This window comes from Martes martes (genome assembly GCF_963455335.1).
Source record: "Martes martes genome assembly, chromosome: 18".
Taxonomy (NCBI): Eukaryota; Metazoa; Chordata; class Mammalia; order Carnivora; family Mustelidae; genus Martes; species Martes martes.
Window position 1 is genome coordinate 29,927,459 of NC_137906.1, and position 22,636 is coordinate 29,950,094.

The window sequence follows — 22,636 nt, forward strand, 5'->3', positions numbered from 1 at the left end:
GTACGCTGCCTAGGAGAGACTGACTTCAGACCTACAGACACATACAGACGTGAAGGGACAGAAAAAGATACTCCATACAAATGGAAGCAAAAAAAAAAAAAAAAAAGCTGATGTAGCGATATTTAAACAGACATGGGCTAACCGGGTGATGGCCGTTAAGGATGGCACTGATGTCCTGAGCATTGGGTGGGAAATGCAACTGCTGAATTACTGAATTCTACCTCTGAAACTGATACTATATGTTAACTGAGTTTAAGTTAAAACAACTAAAAAAACCAGACTTTAAAGCAAAGGCTGGAACAAGAGACAATGAAGGGCACTGCATAATGACAAAGGGATCAGTCCAAAAAGAGGACAGTCAACTGCAGTATCTCTGCCCCTGATGCGGGCGCCCTGTGTACGCATCTGTAGGTGGACGTATACATATGGGCTCTCTCTGTAGCGAAGACTGTCAGACAATGGGACACACGGACAGTAATACAGCAGCAGTAGGGGACTTCAACACCCCACTTACATCAACTAACAGATCGTCCTGGCAGAAAATCAGTAAGGAAACAGTGGCTCTGAATGACACATCTGACTAGACAGACTTCATAGATACAGGTAGAGCATTCCATTCCCAAACAGCAGAATACACACTTTTCCAAAGAAGACATCCAGATGGCCAGCAGACCTAGCGAAGGCGCTCAGCATCACTCATCATCAGGGAGCTATGAATGAAAACCCCTAGAGACCACTTGGCACCAGTCAGCATGGCCTGTATCAAAGACAAGAGGTAACAAGTGTCGGCAGACTGTGGAGAAAAGGGAATTCTCCTTTTGCACTGCTGGTGGGAATGCACACTGGTGCGGCCACTGTGGAAGACAGTACGGGGGCTCCTCAGAAAGCTACAACTAGAGCTACCGCAGGATCCGGCAATTCCACTTCTGGGTATTTATTTGAAGAAAGCAAAAACATTAATCCAAAAAGATAAATGCACCGTAATGTTTACCGCAGCGTCATTTCCACGAGCCAAGACACGGAGGCAGCCCCAGTGTCCGCTGACAGATGAAGGGCTGAAGGCAGTGTGCTGCACACACTCCCTCACACAGAGGAGTATTACTCTGCCGTAATAAAGAGTATCTTTCCCACGTGTGACAGTAGGGATGGACTGAGAGGGAACTTTGCTAAGAGAAGTCAGTCAGAAAAACACAAATACCAAATGATTTCGCTTACATGTGGAATCTAAAAAACAGAATGAATGAACAGAACAGACACCAACTCAAAAACACAAACACTGGTGGTTGCCGGGGGGCAGGTGAAAGAAGTGAAGGGGATGAAGAGGTACAAATGTCCGGTTACAGAATACATCACAGCGACGGCAAGTACAGCATAGGTACAGTGACCTTGGAGTGACTCTGTAGTGACAGATGGGAACCACGCTTACGCTGCTGAGCGTTCTATAACGTCTATAAATGTCGTATGCCTGAAACCAATATAATATCGTATGTCGCCCCTACTTCAATTAAAAAAATAGCATTTAAAGTGCAAACAAGGCTCCTGGCTCTGAAATTTGTGTTTCTGTTGCAGCAAGTATGTCTTCAACAAAGGACCCGTGTGTGGGTGACTCCCCAAATGCAAGCCCGTGGATGTGGCCACTGGGCTCACTTACCTCTGGGAGGGAGGACTGGGCGCTGCGTGTCTGCTTGATGGCCTCCTCGTAGCGCGGAGGGTCTTTTGTCTTGGGGACCGGGCTCCCAAACAGGGAGTGCTGGACGACACACGGCTGGGGTGGCGGGGGTGAGCCGGGCTGAGGCAAACAGACAGAGGGGCACGTTAACTCTGGGCAGCGAGCCTCCTCGAGCCCCGGCCAGGCAGGGCCCTGCCCTCAGCACAGGAGAGCCCCAGGATCTGGGACCCGCGTAGCTGCCAGGGTGACATCCTGTGTGGGAAGGGCCACCTCTACTGTGCTAAGAGCTAAGCTGCCCCTTACAACTGGCACCACAGTAGTCTGTCTGTTCTGTCCCACGCATGCGGACAGTCCAGGGTGAGAGCGCTGGGGCTTGGAATGCCTCCGGACGCCAGCAAGCACGTCCTGCAGCTGCTGCTCCGTGCTCATGGCATTACCTTGCTGGAGGTGGTAGGTCCGTTCTGCAGGGAGGGCAGTGGGGCACTTCTGGGCTGCAGAACGCTGGGAGGAGTCTTATTAACACAGGGCTGCTGGACCGCTGGAGCGGGTGCTCTCGGGTAGGGGAGAACGGCGCTCGACGCTGAGGTTGTGAAAACCTGTAAAGAACCAGTATTTTCCATTCAGTGTGTTCTTTTCCTCTTCCGACCAAAGAAAACCACGTTTTCGGACAAGGGTCAGCAAATGTTTGCTGGAAAGAGTCATCAGGAATCCAGTTAGGGCCGGCAGGCCCCGGGGTCTCCTCTCTCTTGCGGCAGCCCAGAGGCAGCCTCGACAATACAGAAATAAATGGGTGGCACTGGGTTCGAGCAAAACGTTATCCACAGAGACAGGCAGGGGCTGGATGCGGTCCCAAGGCCACCTTTGGCCGACCCTTTCTAGCATCAATCGTCCCTTTACTCAGCGGCCTGTCTCTGAGGGTGGTGTGGACCACACCTCCTGGGAAATCAGCATTTGCTCAGTGTAATCTTTCTCTTAAGCGAAAGCCTAATTTCTCTTCTTCACCAGGATGATCTCATCTACTCCCGTGGCTGTAATGTTCACGATTCGCAACCACTCCTCTTTTCCAACCTTGCTCCCAAGTGCCACAGCCACATTTATAACCCTTATAAGCATAAATTTCGGACATCTCAAATTTAATACATTCCAAACTAAACTTTGCCCTTTCCTCCCACCACCTCCAGCTGCTGAGGAAAAATAATTCTTGGTTTTACCTTCATTTATTTTTAAAACTTGGCTGAATGGAGCCGTCAGTCCCCTGCGCTTTCTGCCCTCAGCGCTCCCGGAGCTTCGGAATGCCTCCTGAATCAGGCCTCTGTTCTGTTGTCCCAATCCGGGCCCTTGCTATCCATCGCTGGAAAACTGGCACAGCCTCCGTGCTGAGCCCCCCTTCCCGCCCTCTGCCACGGTCACGGCCGGGGATGCCCACACTGGATCGAGCCCCCGCACTCCCTGGCTCCTCGGTCCTTCACGGTAAAAAGCTCCCCTCTGGCCAGCACGCGAACCTGCTGCCGCCACCTGGCCCCCTCTCTAGCCGACCCTAACGGCCACCCGGCCTGTGGCCACACTCTTTTTTCCAGTTTCTCAAACACTTCTCCAGATCCCTGCGAGGCCCCATTTAAAGTCTGAGAAGCTAACTTCTGTCGGGGTGCGGTGAGGATTCCCTCCTGTGGAACGGCCGAGTGTGAGTCTGGCCCATTATGAGCCAAAGCTTTTATGGCCTTTTACAGATGTATGGCCACGGTGGGCTTTTGCTGCTGTATTTCACAGAACTGATTTACTAGTAAACACATCTAATATACTTTGTACTGTATTCTGAAAGAGAAAAACTTAGCCCTATATTTCTGTTGTAAATATACATGTATATTTCTCAAGCGGGAAAGTGTATTTATGTGTGTGTCTAAATATCCCTCCAAACGGGACAAGTGCTCTGGATGGGGAGTTCCATAAGTAAGTGTACTCCTCTTTGGAAAAGCTGAATTTCCTTATATTTGGTACAAGAATTTCTTCCTTTAAATTGGGATTAATGACCCCTAATTCTAGTATTTGGACACTTAATGAATAAGCCCTTATTCATCTTGTCTATACTCTGTTTTTCCCTCTCCTCTCTAAATCAAACTGTCTGGACATTTGGAACACTCACTAAGCTTATCACTAAATTAAAATGTTACTCTGAGCCCAGTAAGTAATGCGCAGCTGTAACTCCTTGCTCACTGCGTTTCCCAGAGGAGATTCTGGAAGCACAAATGACTACTGTTTCTGTCTATTGCTCCAGTGCTCTTAGCCCAGACAGTTCACACCCCCCTGGGCCATGTCTATAGGTACACCTAATTATCCAAGTTCTTTTATGCTGAAGACTAAGATTCCGAGACCAAGAATTCTCAACTTTTAAAATACTAAGACCTGGGGCACTTGGGTGGCTCAGTCAATTCAACGTACGACTCTAGATTTCAGCTCAGGTCACAATCTCAGGGTGATGAGATCAAACCCCATGCCGGGCTCTGTGCTGGCCATGGAGCCTGCTTAGGATTTTCTCTTTCCCTCTTCCTCTGCCCCCTCTAAAAAATAAATTAAAAAAATAAAATAGGGGCACCTGGGTGGCTCAGTGGGTTAAGCCTCAGCCTTCGGCTCAGGTCATGATCTCAGGGTCCTAGGATCGAGCCCCGCATCGGGCTCTCTGCTCAGCAGGGAGCCTGCTTCCCCCTCTCTCTCTGCCTGCCTCTCTGCCTACCTGTGATCTCTCTCTGTCAAATAAATAAATGAAATCTTTAAAAAAATAAATAAAATAAAATAAAAGGGTGAGACCTATTTTTGAGGCCTTTGAGAGTTTCCTGGCAAGGAGATGTGCACGTAGCTCCACCTACTGGATAGGAGGGAATTTTGGTAGCTTCTGGGGCCTTCGCATCAGACCTTCTTGGTAGGAACATGTGCAGAAGTTACCGAGCCCTAGCCCGACACCGTCATTTTAAAGACAAGGAAAATAACCCTCAGAGAAAGTAAGTGAATTTTGTACAAGGCCAACCACGTAGGAAGTGGGGAACCGGAACGAGCAGACCTGGGTCTTCTGGCTCTTAATCAGCAAGATGGCAACTCTTACCGATACAGAGATCTTACTCAAGGTAAACCTTTCAGAAAGTATCTTTTTCATCTTCAAACATCTCTTCCCAGGGAACAGCACTTCTTCCCCCTCCAAAAAATTATTAATTTGAAAAGAAATTTATTTTAAACCCCAGAAAATCCTACATATGAGGATTAATAACACACTTCTGAAACTTCTCCTTGGAAAAGGGGCTTATAACTGTTAAGACGAGCTCTCTTTCAGTAATGAAGAACTCTCTTCCCCAAACAACCGGGTGATCTGCGGCCAGAGGCCATGGCCCCTCAGGCCCGCCCAAGGAGGAGACACATCACACAGGACAGACAGGTGCTTCTCACGAGGAGACTGCTTTGCGGGCACTTGCAGGATGGCTGAGCAGACAACAGCTTGCGTCAGCGACAGCCTGTCACCCGTTAGCCTTCACCCACCTTTCTAACTTGCTGAGGCTGATTGAGCACATGTGGCGTGAAAGTGTCTTGCTTCTGAGGTACAGTCTGGGCTAAGCCCGAGGACAGCGTGGCCGCTGCTGTCTGAGGCTGAGTCTGGATTCCTGCTTGTGCTGGAGTCTAGGAAGCAGATAAAAAATCAATTTAATGGTCAAAATCAATCTCAGCATCAAGAGTTTAGATGTGCGGGCACCTGACTGGCTCAGCTGGAAGAGCTTGAGACTCCTGATGTCGGGGTCGTGAGTTTGAGCCCCACGTTGGGCACCGAGACTACGAAAAAAAAAAAATATATATATATATATATACACACACACATATATATATATAAATAAATTTTTTAAAAAGAGCTTAGATGTGGAACAACAGGTCATGTGGGGACCATATCTGAAGTGAAATAAAATATTTACAGATACAAACTTCATTTCATTAACACACAGATTTGAGCCTGAATTCTAAACCAGAGTGTGAAACACCAGACCAGTTATCTTCATGCTCTATTTCTTAAGTGGCTAAGAGTTTCATTCAAGAATTTTGAGAAAAGAGGAAACAGAAACAGAAGCCTACGAGAGCTCCCCACGTACTACGTCTGCTGCTGTAGTAACTGGAGCAGCAGCAGGGGAATCTCTGGGGCCCGCCGGCCCGAACTGCTGCTTTTGAGCTGCAGGCTGTGCTCCCTCTGGGGGGCCGTCAGCCACACGCCGGGGCACACACAGGCCCAGAATAAAACACAATTCTTGTTCTGAGAACATCAACTCCACTGGAAGATTTGGTTGGGGGAAAAAAAAAAAAAAGCTCAGAAGAGCTCTATTACAGAGTAGACCTTCAATTTCACAGACACTGGGAAGGTTAAACAGGGGAATTAAGAGTTTTTGCACATGCCAAGGGCATCGGGTCATGCTTCCTAAGCCCAGGGGTACAGGACCACTCTCCTCTGCCATTAAGAGACTCTGGGGCATCAAAATTGAGGAGCACTGCCCCCATTCTGTTTACTTGTGGCCCACACGTTTTGTTGAAACCTACCAAAATGCATCACATAAAAACAACTTAAGGTCAGTACACGGGTTACACAGGCACAAAGGGAGGTTTCCTGCCTATCAGTGCCTTAGCACGTCTCTCAACCACATCCTCTCTCCTAGGTTTGTGGTCACATTCCCCTCAGATGCCCAACATGCCTTTGGCATCTTCGCCTCACTGGTGTCTTCCAAGAATTACGTTTAGGAGGCAGAATATAGGAGTGGGCGTAAAAGTGAGAGCTCTAGTCAGAATTACCCAGCTCCGTCCTGGAGCAACTTGCCAAACCTCAGTTTCCCTATCTCAAAGTGGGTGTTGCCACTCAGACCTCCTGGGGGAATGGAGCGCCTGGCTGGCTCAGTTGGAGGAGCGTGTGACTCCTGACCTCGGGGTCGTGAGTTCGAGTCCCACGTTGGGTGTAGAGATTAGTTAGTTAAATAAATAAATAAATAAAAAGAATGATAAAGTGCTTGATGCTGCGTCCTGCACACAGAGCGCCCAGTGACACTAGCTATTCTCATGACACTGTGACCAGTATTTAGAAATGCCTGCATGCGGGAGACCGTGTTCACTGAAGATAAAAGGTATACAGAAACAACGCTAGCTATTAACGTTTTGGAATTCGATTCTATGAGGCCACCCCCTCCCCCACCCCCGCACTTCCTGGCACCCCGAAGCCCGGCGTGGAGGCATCTGTGAGAAAGCGTGAGGCAAGCTTCCGCTCTCGGCAGGCTGTAAGGCAAGGGAGTTAGAAGACACACTTCACACCTGGAGTCTGAGGCTGCCTACGGGGAGCTGCACTGAGGTGACACGGGAGCCCTGGATGGACAGCGGCAGCAGCAGCTGGGCAGTCTGTGTGGTCAGTAAAGCCTGAGGCGCAGCGACACCGGCAGGTGGCGGCTGTCCCTGCGAACTCACGTAAAACTGTGGGACGATGCTCGGCGGCTCCGCCTGGGCCACGGCGACCTCCTGCTTGATCACCACCGCCTTCTTGGCCACCAGGGCCTGGCCCGCCGCCGAGAGGGGCTGGCCGGCTCCCGGGCCCGGCTGCCTGGAGCCGGAGCAGTCGCTGAGCGAGGCCTCGTCCTTGACGGAGGAGCCGGCGCCGCCAAGTTTCGGATCTAACTTGGCCGCCGAACTGGCTGTGGTGCCGGGCTGCGGTTCCGGCGGCGGCTGCTGCCGCTGCCCCCGCTTTTCCACCTCGAGCTGCATTTTCAGAACTTCCACGAGCTTCTGCTCTTGTTCCAGTTTCCTCTTGAGCTCCTCGATCTGCTTCTCCTTCTCCTGCAGCTTGCGGTCCTTCTCAGCGGCGTCCAGTTCCAGACTCGACAGCGTGCTGCTGGTGGGGCTCGGGCTGTCCTCGGGGCCCGTCACTCGCAGAGGGGACGAGCACAGGAACTGCGCCGGCGACATCATGGTCATGATCTCGGTGAAGGTGTCTGCCATGTTTGTGTCCTCGGTCCCGAGACTGGACTGTTCGGAGGGGGACGGTGAGATGGGCAGAGGGGAGTTGACGGTCTCAACATGGGCGGCGGTGCTGGTGCCGGCGGGTGGCAATTCTGCCTTGAAGGAGGAGCCCGAGCTGGTCACGGGGTTGTGTAGTGTTGTGACGGGCAGCGCCACGGTGACTTCCGGGTTATTGGTGACGATGGCAGACGCGGGCACTGTCAGGACGCCGCCCGCGGTGACACTGCTGCTGTTCATTTCCTGGTAGGGTTTCAGGCGTTCAATGAGGTCCGGTTTGGTGCCTGACACTGGAAGACCCCTTAACTTCAGTTCTGTCTTCAGTTCCGACACCTGCAAGTACAAACAAGTCACACCTCTTCTTCTGGCCCTGCAACTTCTGACAAATCTACGGGACACTTTGATGAGAAAGGGGCCGATGTCTGTCAGCTCCCTTATGACCACACACCAGCAAGCGGGAAGGTTTCTCTTCCTAACCCACAGACACACACAGCTACAGACCCCAAGTACCGCAAAGGCCAGTGACCCAGCAAGGATTTATGTCCAAGGACTGAAAACCAGAAATCATGATGATAACCATCACATTCACTGAGTAATGACCATGTGCCAGGCACTGCTGGACATGCTTTACTCTTCCAACTCATCTTCACAGGAGGTGTGGGTATTATTACAATTCCTAGTTCGCAGAGGAGATGGGGGCAGAGAGAGGCTGACTCGCCGTGGTCCGAGCTACCATGGATAACTGAAGGCCGAGCTGGGGTGGAAACCCACGCAGGCTGGCCTTGGAGATCAGATTCTGGATTGTTACATTTTTCCTGCTTCTCCCAAACTTGGAAACGAGCAGGGAAGAAGAAAACCTGCCTCTGCAGTCAGAACTGTTCTGGTATCTGCACATGGTATATGCTCAACGAACGAGAGTCATTACTGGTCATTTTAAAAGAAACTTAATGGACATAAACAGAAAGTGCCTCTATAGAGGTTATTTTATGTTGGTGAAGTTGAAGGTCTACTGAAAACTTACCTATACATACGAGAGAAATCTGGCAAATCATTTACCTTTCTGTGGTACCTATGGGTGCATAAACTCTCCTTGGACTTCTCACCTTTAAGTCATCCAAGCTAGAAGGCAGAGGTCCCGGCTTTCTCACAGGAGCAGATGTATTCTGTCTTGGAGGATTAGGTGTGGTACTGTTCAGAGTGGAATTCCCACTGTTGTTATTTTTGTCGTTAAGTGGCCTTCAAAAGAACGAGAAAATGAGAGAGTTTATAATAAAATGATTTCTGAATTTGACATTGCTTCTACTAACAATGTGTTAGCTTGTGAGGAGAAAAATGCCATGGTCATGGGTTGGAAGACTCAATACTTTGAAGACAGACATCAAATTAGATTGCAGTGAAAATCCCTGTCAGTTTTGTTTGCTTGTTTGCTTGCTTGGTAGAAACTTAGACGGTGATTCTCAGCTTTGTATGGAAATACAAAGGACCAAGAAAGGCCACGGCATCCTTGAAGAAAAGCAAAGTCGGAAGAGTCATACCACCAGATATCAAAATTCATTACAAAGCCAGTTATTACGATGGTGTGGTGCTGGGGGCAGGACAAATGGAAGAGAACAGAGAATCCAGAAACGGACCCTCACATATACAGCCTCTTGAGTTATCATAAAGACGGCACTGTAGTGCAGTAGGAAAGGGGTAGTCCTTACGATAAATAGTGCTGGTCCACGCTGGCTATTCATACAGAAAAAAACAGGGTCCTTGACGGACCCCTACTTCACATCATCTCAAAAACCTAAATGTGAATTATGAAACCAATAAAGCTTTTAGAAAACTTAGGATAACATCTTCATGTCCTTTGGGTAGGCAAAGATTTCTTAAAGAGGATACAAAATGCACTAAGAAGGACACATTTGAGGGTTAAAAGTCAAGCCATGGGAAGAGATATTTGTAATATGTACTTCTGACAAGGCCTCATATCTAGAATATACAAAGAAGTCTTAAAAGCAGTAAGAAAAAGATAAAACCCAATGGGAAAATGGGAAAATCTTGAACAAGCGTACCACAAGAAAGGATACCCAAGTATCCTTCAACCCAATAAATGTGTGGACAGGGCTTAGCCTCAATAGACAGGAGGACAGTCCAGAAAAGCACAACAAAACAGCACTGCACGCCCAGCACAAGTGCTGTATGATGACTCAGACTGCGGGTACTGAGGACCCGGAACGTCCCGAGCTCTCGGCCGCAGCAGGTGAAGTGTGAACTGGCAGGACCACCCCGGAGAACTGTTTTATGCTATCTGCTAAAGAAAAACCTGCACCTCTCTTTTGACCCAGAGGCATTCCTAGAAGGACACCTGACAAGATAGACATGTGTGAGCCATGTTTATTATGGCGTTATTCACACCAGCCCCAACCGGACACGACCCAACTGTCCACCAAGAGGATGGTGGGTGGATCGATTATAACACACTAGACAGAGTAAAAATTAACCGCTGCTTTCTGTGCCAGGAAAGATGCAGCTCACAAACATAGTATTGAGCAAAAGCAGCTAAACAATATGTACTGTAAGATGGCATTTATGCAGTGTTCAAAACGAGGCAAACTAGTCTATGGGACACAAGTCAGGTAGTCACTGAGAGGGGACGCAAGGATGCCCGCCTGGGGGTACTGGGGATGTTCTGTTTCTTGATTTAGGGATCTACTTGGCATCGATTTTCAGTTATGATGTATGGACCTCTCCACAACCTATACTTCATTTAAAAAGGTTATTAAAGAAATGTTGGTGCGTCTGTTGTACTTTTGCACTCCTTTTCCTAAACCCCTTTCCATATCAAAACCAGGTCCCCGTCTAACTTCTTCCCCGTATGCTACTCTTGGCAACAACGGCATTTCTCTTCTGGGTGGTTGCTATCCATTCGAGAAAGGTCCACGTGATGCTTGATACTGAAGAGACAATTTCATTACAGCCCCAAGTTTTACTGTTATATGAACCTTGGTGCTGAAGCAAGTAGACTCTGAATTCCTTATTCTGAACGAGGATGAGGTCCCCAGTTAGAGCAGCTTTGTCAAGAGAGTTTTAAGAAGATTGTGTCTGAAGCCATTTCTGGCCCTGTCAACAGCTAACTCTTGATATAAAATCTGCCTAAATTTTGTGGCAGTTAAGTATTTTAAGTATTTAAGTTTTTTGAAGTTTGGATGGAATGACAAATGTTTTATGTATCATTTTTTTTCCTTTCTAAAAATTCAGTTTTAAAATCTTTTATTAGAATTATGAAAACTTCTAATGTAAATCAGAATTTCTCAACCCTATTTTCATTACTTTCCCTGCAAGGAGCTTTTTTAGATTTCGTTTTTCCTAATCAACCTCCCAGTGAAATTTTAATACCACAGGGGTACTGCATAATTACCTATGTACTGTATATCTGGGCTTTCTTAACTAAAAAGTACAAAATTCCTCCCAACCAGCTTTTGCTTTCTTGTGAATATTATCTCCTTGAGAAGGCACCATGTAAATGTGCCTTTTGATGTGCCATCAAAAAAACCTGATGATTCTATTTTGTGCTGTTTTTTTTTTTTTTGAGATTGTCTAATACCCTACTTGTTACTGCGATTAACAATCCAATGTTTACTCTGACCTTTGAAATAGTAAGTTAATCACCCCCGCCCTCGCAAATCGACAAGAGGAAGAAAAGGTGATGTTGGGGGGGGGGGGCGGGGACCTTGCGGAATGTGATGACAGTGTAGATGAGAAACCCAAAGTCCAGACACACGAAGGGACCTTCTAGGACCCTCCGCCAGCGTGTGGCTATGCTGGGACCACAGCCCTGTCTCCCAGGGCTCCTGATCTTCCCAAGGTACCGGCAGTCTGTGTCATCAGATAAAATCCCGCTGTATGGGTGCTATAAGACTTCCACATTGCTCTCTGTGCTGGAACTCCGGGGAAAAGAAACACTGTAATAAAAACAACGTTTCCACATCCAGGACGTGGAAATTACACAGAAGTGATGTTCGGTCTTTGCGTGGTGAACAAATGCAGAACGATAAGGGGTCTTTCCTCCTCGTTCTTTTTGGGGGATGCTTTCCTTAGGTAGGTGGCTTGGCGGCTGCAGGGATGGGAATGTTTACGGAGGAGAGGGGAACTATAGCCTTCATGGAAAGGCGAGGAACCGAGGAACCGAGAGAGACCAGGTCCTCGACACCCTCAGATGTACTCTTTCCATCCACAGACCGGCCCCACACAATGTCTTTCATTACAGAAAAGACTATTTCATAGATACCCTATGCAAAACAATCCTTTCATGGGATTTTCAGTTTAACGGGTTTCCTTGCCTGGGAGTAGGGCTCAGACATTCCAGCTCTTCCTGGAGTTACTAGGAGGAGGAGGAGGAGGGTGATGTCACGTGCTAAGCACACAGCTCGGTGCATCTTAAGGAGCACAGAGATGGGAGCCAGGGTTCGCGTTCGCATCCCCGCTGCCTGCTGTCACAGGAGGGCGGCGGCAGGGGAGGGCGCCTCCCTGGGCCTGGACAAAGCTGTAAAGCAGCGGCCGTTTGCCTCTGATACTCTTCCAATTCTCTTTGGTCTTCCCTGGTTTCCTTCCAACGTCAACATCTCACTCAGGCCTGCTTGCTCTTAAAGTAATAACATGCTACACAAATTCCTTCTTTCTTCATCTTTGTTTTAGATTTAAGCACTTTACAGTAAGGTCTGAATGACTAATAGGTCTAATCTTCCTCGAGATATCAGGATCTTCAAAGAAAAAAGTGAACTGATAATCGTTAGCATATGAGGAGATGGTTCTTAACAGAGGAGCTTTTGAGTGGGTCTTACTCCTTTCCTACTCCTAGAAGATAGGGCTCCCTGTGGAGGAATGCTTGGCATACGTGTAGAAGACAGGAGTCAAGTTTCTACAAATCATAAACTGAGAGGCCTGATCACTGAAAACATTTTTTCTTCTAATGAAATTCTGCATCTTTTTTTAAGTTTCTTTCTGTGAGGTGAATGTAACTATCCCGTTCTCCTGAAAACTGAGGGAAATGAAAGATAAGGCCTTTGCATTTTTATCTATGTTTCCCAGCAAATGCACACTGAGGATGGCTATCTAGAAATTTCTATCAGTGCATAACTAAAGTTTGCAGTGGACGTCCTGCTACGGATTCAGTCTTGGAAGCTGGTGGAACTCACTTCCTTCCGTCCCTCCCAACTGGGCTCAGACTCTGGAAATGTGTTCCTTCTCCACCGTTGTTGGTCACCAAGACCTTTAGCTGTCTTTGAAACATCTCTCATCTGTTCCTTCCTTCCCGTTATCAACGCCCTTTCATCTTCTCACATCTACTCTGTTGTGAAATTTCTGTTCTTCCTATTTCCAGACTCCCCTCCAGGACCAGCATCAAACCGCTTTCTCGCACTTTGATTCCACCGGGACAGCCTTCTGAATCACCTACCACATCAAGATTCAAGGCTGCCTGGCTGCGAGTTCCTCCAGACAGCGGCTCAACTCAGTTTTGTCTTCTACTTTTCTTAAAAAAGCAAATCACATTCTTTATTCGGGCTCTTTTTCTCATCAGCCAGGAACCAGACATCACCCACTCCTTCCTCTGTTCTTGCACCAAGAACGTCCCCCTTGGCTTGAAAGGGCCCTTCCCTAGTTTCAGGCTCTTTCCCATATAAGCATCCCACCTTTCTCATAAAGCTTTCTCAACCACTCCAGCTCCTACACTAGTCTTTTTTTTTTAAACTGTTTACAACAGGTCGTACACTTGTGCGCTTTGCTCACAGCATCTACTACTACGTGGGTGAGTAACAGGCAAAAACTTGGGTCACGGTGGGAATCCCCCCTAACTCGCAAGGTGGGGAAGGGCCGTCAGGGACAGAGACTGGCCTGGCCTGCCGGCCGCTCTCCCGGGGACCAGGGCGAGCCGCTGGGTGCCGAGCCCCGATGCTGCGCGGCGCCCACCAGGCCGGACCGGGAAGCCCGGGCAGCGGAAGGCCCTGGGCGGAGGACTCGAGCCGGCGCCCCCCGCGGCCCCGCGGCCCCGCGCGTACTTGAGCGGCGCGGGCAGGATGGTCTGGTAGTTGTAGTGCTGCTGCTGCTGGCTCAGGATCTGCAGCTGCAGGAAGAGCTGCTGCTGCTGCAGCAGGCGCGCGTAGTTGGAGTCCATCTGCGGCTCGCTCTTCTCGCCCTTCTGGTCGGGCGGGATGTACTGGTGGTACTTCAGCTTCTTCACCCGCGGCTTGGGGTCCTTGCACTTCTTGCTGCGGTGCTTGTCGTTGGGGTTCTTGGGATGGCTTTGCTGGGTTCGGGAGAAAGAGAAGAACGTTTTAGGAGAAGCCATCACCGTGTGCCTGAGGGACCCGGGAGCGAGCGGCGGAGGACCCCGGACCCCGGCGCCACCGCCGAGGCGGCTAGTGGCCGAGTGCGCCTCCAGGGCCAGGAAAACGTGGGGACGCCTCCTCTGACCAAGAAATCTGGCTCCTGAGGACTTACTTCCTCCTGCTGCCTTGTTCCCTTAGAGTGAGGGAAGGCTATGCAGCTCAGCCTTATCCATTCAAGTGCAGCCAAGAGTCACTGCGGGTGTCTCCTGCGGACACACTCGGAAGGCCTCACCCACAGCACTCCTAGTTAGAACAGGCTGCGGGCTTGAGCTACAAACTGGATAAGACGAGTGATCCGTCACTGTAACTGTGGACTATTTTATGGTCATTAAAATATTCTAGAGTCATTCTTGAGCAGATATGTACAAACAGAAAAGATGCTTCTAATGGAATAGAGCGGACTATGAAGTTATGTATTTCTTTTTTTTTTTTTAAATTTTTGAAGAGGGGAGGGCAGGGGCCGAGGCAGAGAGAGAGAATCTTAAGCAGCTCCATGCCCAGCGCGGAGCCCCAAGCGGGGCTCAATCTTATGACCCTGAGGTCATGACCTGAGCCCAAGTCAAGAGTTTGAGACTTCACTGACTTAGCCACCCAGGTGTCCCTCAAGTTACGTATTTCTAAGGAAAATACACCCAAATACTGCGATCTCACAGTATCAATCAGTTCCCCGTCATCTGCTTATTGTGCTATCAATAACTGATTTTATTCCTGGTCTTTTCAAAGTGATTACAACAACGGATGCGGTCTGGGAACCCGAGGTGGCACGCTGTTATGTAATGATGAAACCACTGACCTGGCTAATCAGGAAGGCACCTGCGGGAAAAGGGAGGGGACAGGCACACAGTAACCAGTAGGCCTCAGACTAAATCTGCTATTACCTAGTCACTGGCATGTTCTCCCATGAAGGGAGGGTGGGGAACAACAGCTTTCCTCACAGAACGCCCCGCCCCCCCACCCCGCCGAACTGTGATCTGTTTCTTGTGTGTACCTGTCTCTTCCTCTCCTAGCACAGTCCTGGGATCCCCGACCCAGCCTCTGAACCTCACCTTCTTCAACAATGCCTCCTGCCCCAGAATCAAAGCCCTCCCTACAGACACACCAGTGAAGAGGAGAGACCCAGAGAACAGGAGAGGCTGAGAACTCAGCACCCACAGGGACAGATGGGTCGGCATCCAAACGCTCTCCGTGCCATCTGCGGCACATGCTTGGGAATGTGGGCAAACGAGGAGAGCTGATGTTATTAGCTCAGCTGCCACGTGCCACACTCGGGAATTTCTGGCTCCAGTACTAAGTGATGGAAGGTGGTGAGATACACTGACTTGTGCCCTGAGGCCACAGACACTGGGCTGCACGGACACAGAGAGGCTGGAGCAGAGCCTTCTCTGCAGGAAGACCGAGGACCAAGACCGTGCTAGAGTGGATGGAAGCAAGGAATCTGGGGAGGCAGAAAGAAGGCTTGGCTGCCCTTGGGGAGCCTGGATCCTTCCGAGCCTCGTTACTTCTTCCGGCCTCCCTTCTGGAAGGTGCCGGGAGGGTTGGCTGGCTCTCCAGAGTCCTTTTTGCGTTCTAAACGTTTGACATCAGTGTTCTGCTATGTTTAGCAAAGCCACATCTGAAACGATGACACTATTCTCTATCACCGCCCCTCCGCCCCCATCCAGCAGTTCTAAATACACTTAAAAAAAAAAAAAACTTCAAAAGTATACTACTATATATTAAGAATTTTGATCTTCCGTGGGACTTGTTCTAGCTGGATTATTTGCGCCCAGTCAAATGTAGGGAATGGTGCCACCAATCTGCAGCTTATCTGGAGAACAAACCCGGCTCCGACAGGCCAAATCTGCTAAATCAAAAAATGCAGCCGCTTTTCTAAAGCCTTTAACCTGTCATGTAATACATCTGGACTAGCGCTGACACTGACCTAGTGTACAAAGTCTGAAATTACGTTCCCATTACAGACATCTGTTCGTGAGGCCCCCGACTCCCCAGCACTGTGCTAAGCGGCTCCGTCTTACCCCACTCCCAGGGTTTCCTTCATTCTGGCAGCCCGGATGGCGGCAGAACTGGGAACTGCTGATAAAATGTATCCTAAAGCCTTTCTGCAGGGCTCCGGGAGTTTCACGGAGACCGAGTGTTTTGCAGTTCTTCTGTGACTACAGAACAATAGGGCATTTGTGGAAGGTGGTGGTTTCCAAGACCGAGGCGTGATCGAGCAAGTCTGCCTGTGGTTTTGTGTTCAAGGCTTCAGCCCGAAAGCCAGGCTGGCCAACGCAGACGTGTGCGTTTGTGTTCCCGCAGACCGGCCACCGGTAAAGACCTTGAACCGGGGTGTGTGTAGGGACCCACCTTTACTAGCGCCGGCCCAGGTTTTGCTGAGGATACGGTATTCGTGGGGACAACAGGTGCGGTGGACCTGGTGGGGGGCTGATCCGCAGGAGGAGTTTTCAAGAATTCAGGAACTGCAGGGGGCACTGAAGTAAACTGGTGGAAAAGCCAGAAAGCGAACAAGTATGTGAACTCAGTGACATAAAATTAGAAAAACCAGAATTAGAAGGGAATGACCTCATTTTTTTTTTTTTTGTAAGTCCACCGGAAAAGAAAAGAAAAATATACTATTATATCTGAGACCCAGATGGTGGAGCACCATGCTTCACCTCCACGGAGTCAGCCAGCCAGTCTTTGTCCCAGTAGCAATGAGAAGCTAAAGCTAAATGAGGTTCGACTGACTCCACCCTGGTAGTGTTTTCTCAGAAATATGGTCAGAACCGCCCTGTTCTGGCAGAAGAGAAGTCCAAGACTCTTGTAAAAACGATCAGAACAATACAGGACACTCGTGAGGTTCTCTTGCTGTACAGAGCGGAGTAATAATACTGGTGAGTTCCAGTGTGATCTTTAGACTTGGTCACAGGCTCTCCCCAACACTGTCAGCATATCCTGGACCCAGGGCCTGGAGCATTTGCTAAGAAAGCCCCTGTTCCTTGGAGGTCCACTCCACATACGGGTCCTTAACTCTGCTTTACACTTTGTGTCCCCATGTCCAAGCCTGATGAGCCCTCCCCTCCGCCATCCCCCGCCCTCATTTCCCGCAACAGGAGGGCACCTGCCGAATGCATTCTGGAACAGCGACTTGATTCGCTGATGGCGCACCCTCACACCTAAAGCAAGAAGCTAATTTGTTACCGAGGCCAAATGAGCAACCCCTAAACCTCAATTTGGAGTCCCGCGTTAACAAAGGAAGCTCCCTACGGAAGGCCTTGATAGATTTTATCAACAACCTAACAGCCCATCTACACTAACAGTCTACTTTAAGTAGATTTTACGTATTCACTTACTGGAAGTAGATCTTACTATTATAACAAATCCGTTCAGTGTCGCACAGTAATTAGTACATGGACTTCACTATTACCAGCCTTCTCTTAAGGAAAAATATCTCCCTTTATCACTTCCACTCCCCCCACACAACTCTCAAATTCATTACAAGAATCAAAGTCAGTTCCTTTGCTGATGTATTTGGGTTTAAGAATAGCACACTGTATTTTTCCTCCTTAAAATAAATGACCTGAGAACTCAGAGGCTATTTAGCAGCAAGAAATATGCAGCTTGGCACATACTAGTTACTCAATAAATATTTGTGTAATGGGTGAATGGAAATTCTTTGTGGCTTTACTCATGCGGGGTGAGACGCTCAAGGCCAGCTGGGACTCTGAGTATGTGTGTGGGTGTGCAATGAACTCTGCTTGCCCATGTGGCTCTCTCCCTGAGCTCGCTTTTCCTTTTTGCCACCAATTTCAGCTTTTAAGTAATTTTAACAAACAGTGTTGGCTTTTTAAAGATGGCTACACGGTAGCCCCCTCCACCACGGTTTATGATATTTTCAGTGACCCGGGGGCATCTGCGGCCCGGAAGCAGACAACCCTCCTCTGACATACGGTCACAAGGTCAACAGCAGCCTAAGGCTGCGTCACATGCCTACCTCGTTCACCTCACTTCATCTCATCACGTAGCATGTATCCTTTCCATCATCACCACAAGACAAAGGAGGGCGAGTATAGGACGGTAAGATATTTTGAGAATGAAAGACCACATTCAAATAATTTTTATTATACTACATATTGTTAGAACTGTCCTATTTTATTATTACAGTTGTTGATCTCTTACTGTGCCTGATTTATAACGAGAACTTTATGTCAGTACATACAGGAAAAAACAGTATACACAGAGTTGGGTACTATCTGTGGTTTTCAGTATCCCCTGTGGATAAGGGGAGACTACTGTACTCAATTTCATTCAAATAGATGTGAAAGAAAGGGCCTTATCTGAGAGTCCTGACACCTGTGTTTCAGGCTGACCTCTGCCCCCAAAAGGCCCTGAGCCAGCCGCCGCCTCAGTGAACCTCTGACATGAAGAGGACAGTCAAGGCCAGCTAATCAGTGCTTTAAAGGGTGTGGTTTTAGTTGTTTCCCTTTCACTTTGCACATTTTTTGGAAGTGAGGATATTTATCTCTGGGTCAATTTTCATACAGGGAAAAATATTCCTTGGCTGTGATGTAATTGGCATATGAAAAAGAAATCGCATATTTGAATATATATATTTGCATATATGATAAATAAATATTTATTTCTTTTATATATATATATTCCTTGTAGATAAATTCTTTAAACGTGGCAAGCTGTTTTACCAGTCCAGCCCCCACGGACTGATATGATGGCAATGACGCATTTGAGAGCAGTCAGTGTTAAAAATCTGAAAAATAATTCAGAAGCATGAATGTAGTATCAATTATAATATGTATGAAAATGATTGTCTTTGAGTTCTAGACGTTTCCTAGTGAACTTCAGCCTTGACTACTGATACCCTCATCTTATTAGCTCTTGTGGTATTTCAGTGTGACTTTGCTACCCAGAAAGCCACAGACCCCAGTGAAACATGAGAATAAGCTAGCTGAGAGACAGTGATTATTAGTATTATCTACTCTGAAGATAAATTCTGGTTAAAAAGGGAGAAATGTCTAAGCTCTTCTTTACATTCTGCCAGTCTCTTTCATATGCTTTAGAAATGACCCCTCAAACAATCTTACATCCTATCTTGATGTTATTAGGATCCCGGTGGCTAGAGTTTAAAAAAAAAAAAAAAAATCTAAAGAGCAGTACTTCTGAAATGCCAGCATTCCAAAAAGGATGAAAAGAATATCCAAGCCATAAAGGATACTACACTTATTTTGTTCCACAGTCAAGTGAGCAATACGTTAAAATCTTAAAAGAACGCCTTAAGTGTTTAAATTTCCACTGAGACCTAAGTTCACCTTTTGTACTTTCAAAATTTAATCTCAAAATGATTCAGAACCTTTTCTCCAAGAAAACAAAAAAGCTGCAAACTTTGCTTGGTTTTATCAGATCTGACTGCTGTTCCCGACCTACAGGTCTCATGACTTCCAATCCTTCAACTGTCATCATGACACCGTGACAAGAAATGTCAGAAAAACGTTGCTGTCTAATATTTAGACATGAATATTTAAGCTTTAAAATAAAACTGAAAAAGGAAAATTGAAAAAAAAAAAAAAGGAAAAAGAAAGCACTTTGAACCTTAAAGACTGACTTTTCTCTTCTAAGAAAATGCTAAGGGAAAGTTCTGCTACAAAGAAAAATATAAGTCAGAATAAACGTTTAAGCTGATTAAAATTTTATAACGTATCAGGTGTCTATACTGGTTCCTTCTATAAAGATGATACACTTGTCAAGGACCAATCACCGTTCTCTGCTAAGTTCCTTTTTTATTAGATTTCTTTATGTGATCTAGAGGAGCAGAAATTAGATATTTAAAAACAAAGCTTTTTTTGTACTGTAGATTTTAAATCCAAAATAAATGTGTTTTTAATTTAGGATGCAGCAGAGATCTTAATTAAGATGGGAATATGCAAATAAGAAATGCAAAATGCAATTATTCTTTAAATATTGTTTCCATATTCCGATCCCCAGACAAATAAAATGAATACTAGTAAGAATGAATTGAATACAAATCAAAAACACATGCTTTGTATATTTAATGGATGGATCTCCTATGTAAATTCTAGTTTTGTTACAATCTATCACCTAGCACTGACCACTCTGTTTATGTAGCGCACAGCTGACTGGTTTAGGCATTTCATTTTTAGTACAAGCAGTTGAACATTAAATTAATCTTCTGGCACAACATCTGGAGGACATTGAGCTGGTACTTGATGACCTGATTAGTAGTGAGGATGTGCATGTGTCCTGCATTTAAAAAATCTGTTATTTTAAAAAACTATGGTAAAATATATTTAAGATGAAAGTTACCGTTTAGACCATTTCAGGGTGTATAGTTCTGTGGCATTACGTGCATTCCCACTGTTCTGTGACTGTCACCAACACCCATCTCCAGACCGTTTTCATCTTCTGAAACTGAGACTCTGTATCCATTAAACAATGATTCCCCATCCTGGCCTCCCACCAGTCCCTGCAACCACCCTGCACTCTCTGTACGAGTCTGACTAGTCTGGGTAGCTTGTAATAGTGGAATCACAGTTTTTCCTTTTGTGTCTGGCTTATTTCACTTACTGTAATGTCCTCAAGGTGCACCCAAGTTGTCATGTGGGTCAGAATCTCCTTTTTTAAGGCTGACTGATATTCTATCACACGGATATACCGCATTTTGTTTAGCCTTGTCAGTGGACACGAGGGCTGCCTGGAGCTCTGGCTGTCGTGCGTAATGCTGCCCTGAACACGACTGTACAGACATGGGCTCCGGTCCCTGCTATCAACGCTTGGAGCCATACACCCACAACAGGACTTCCTGGATCACATGGTAATTCTAGATTTAGCTTTCTGACAGAAGTACCACGCCGTTCTCTATAGTGGTTGTACCATTTCACAATCCTACCAAGAAGGTAGAAGGATTTCAATTTCTTCACGTCCTTATCAATGCTTGTTAATTTTGTTCTTTGGATAGTTGCCATTCTAATAGTGTGAGGTGGTATCTTACTGTGGTTTGGATTTGCATTTCTCTAGTGATTCGTGCTGTTAAGCATCTTTTCATGTGGTTACAAGGCTTTTGTTTGTTCGTTCTTTCTTAATTTTTTAAGGGGGTAGGGGCAGAGGGAGAGACAGAATCTTCAGCAGGCTCCACACTCGGCATGACGGCCAATGCTGGCCTCCATCCCACGACCCTAACTTGGGCCAAAATCAAGAATCAGATGCTTAACTGACTGAGCCACCCAGGCGTCCCTTGTTTATCTTTTTTCTTTCTTTTTAAAAGATTTTTATTTGAGAGAGAGACAAGGAGAATGAGCTTGAGTGTGGGGGTGGGGCAGAGGGAGAAGCCGATTCACCACTGAGCAAGGAGCCTGGTGTGGGACTTGATTCCAGGACCCCAGGCCATGACCCGAGCCAAAGGCAGATGCTTAACCAACTGAGCCACCCGGGTGCTCCAATGTCCTTTCGAGAAATGTCTATTCTAGTCCTTTACCCATTTTTAAATCAGGTTAGTTATTTTTCTGCTGAGTTGGGGGAGTTCTGCATATGTTCTAGGCATTAACCCCTTATCAGATTTGTGATTTGCAGATATTTTCTCCCATTCCATTGGCTGCTTTTCACTCTGTTGACAGTGCCCTTTGATAAATAGAAGTTTTTCATTTTGATAAAGCCTAAGTATTTTTTTCTTTTGTTGCCTTGGTGTCATATTCAAGAAGTCATCACCAAATCCAGCGTCATCAAGCTTTCCCTGGTGTCTTCTTCTAAGAGTTTTATAGTTTCAGTTCTTATGATTACGTCTCAGTCAAAGTAATTCTTAGGGGCCAGAATGCAGATGCCAAGTAAATAATAGAATTACTACTATTCATTTTTGGTAACTGACTTCTGGTACTTGCGTAGACTGTTTAGTTGAGTAAATAATGTTATGTATGCATGTGTTAAAGAGTGCACATAGCAGTTGCCATGATGAGTCGTAAGAGGATGACAGGATGCTGGGCTGGAAAAGGGTCTTAGGAAGAATCTCAAACTGCTGGCTTAACAAGAACAAAGTTCTTAGTTCAAACCCTGGGTGGGCCAGACAGATGCTCTCTTGATGACATCTGTCCCTGGGAACACACGTCAAGTAAGTAGCTCAGCGCTAGGCCCAAAGGAGTGCTTGGCACATGATGACCGGTATTTTTTATCCCTCATCTCATTTATAGTCAATAAACCTTGATTTGTTCATACATAAACAGGAAAGGCCTATTCTGTCAAATATACACTTTAGGCACTTTCCTACTGGTCATGGGAGAAGGGAATTAGGAACTAGGACGGAACACGACCTTGTGGTTAATGCTGGAAACCAGCTCAAAACTAAAGCATTACCAGCGATAGCATCCTCTTGGTATGTAAGTAATAGGAAGCTAGTTTGAGAGGGTAACAGGAGAAATTAGAGCCATATCTTGGATGGCCTAATTCAGTCCTTTATTGATAAGCATTTGAGATAAAACATAATCTAATACTAATGATGTGATACACGTGTACATGGCTTACCTGACCTTGCTCAGCCTCTTTGTTCGCTTAACCCAAGGTTTCTACATTATTTGGAAAAGGT

The 22,636-nt window shown here is 46.9% G+C and overlaps 2 protein-coding genes across 2 annotated transcripts in view; one reads left to right on the forward strand and one right to left on the reverse strand.

Moving 5' to 3' along the window:
- LOC308359345 (uncharacterized protein) overlaps positions 1-22,636 on the forward strand; it is a 92,947-nt gene that overhangs the window by 52,322 nt on the left and 17,989 nt on the right. The gene's annotated exons all lie outside the window — the stretch shown is intronic.
- Positions 1-22,636, reverse strand: part of MRTFB (myocardin related transcription factor B) — a 181,539-nt gene that overhangs the window by 18,301 nt on the left and 140,602 nt on the right. Inside the window, exons 9-15 of the mRNA XM_080830358.1 lie at positions 16,402-16,536; positions 13,726-13,973; positions 8,788-8,920; positions 6,989-8,017; positions 5,192-5,329; positions 2,107-2,265; positions 1,652-1,789 (exon numbers count right to left, since the gene is read on the reverse strand). Of these exons, the coding sequence (XP_080686484.1) occupies positions 1,652-1,789; positions 2,107-2,265; positions 5,192-5,329; positions 6,989-8,017; positions 8,788-8,920; positions 13,726-13,973; positions 16,402-16,536 (1,980 nt within the window). The remainder of the gene's footprint in view (positions 1-1,651; positions 1,790-2,106; positions 2,266-5,191; positions 5,330-6,988; positions 8,018-8,787; positions 8,921-13,725; positions 13,974-16,401; positions 16,537-22,636) is intronic.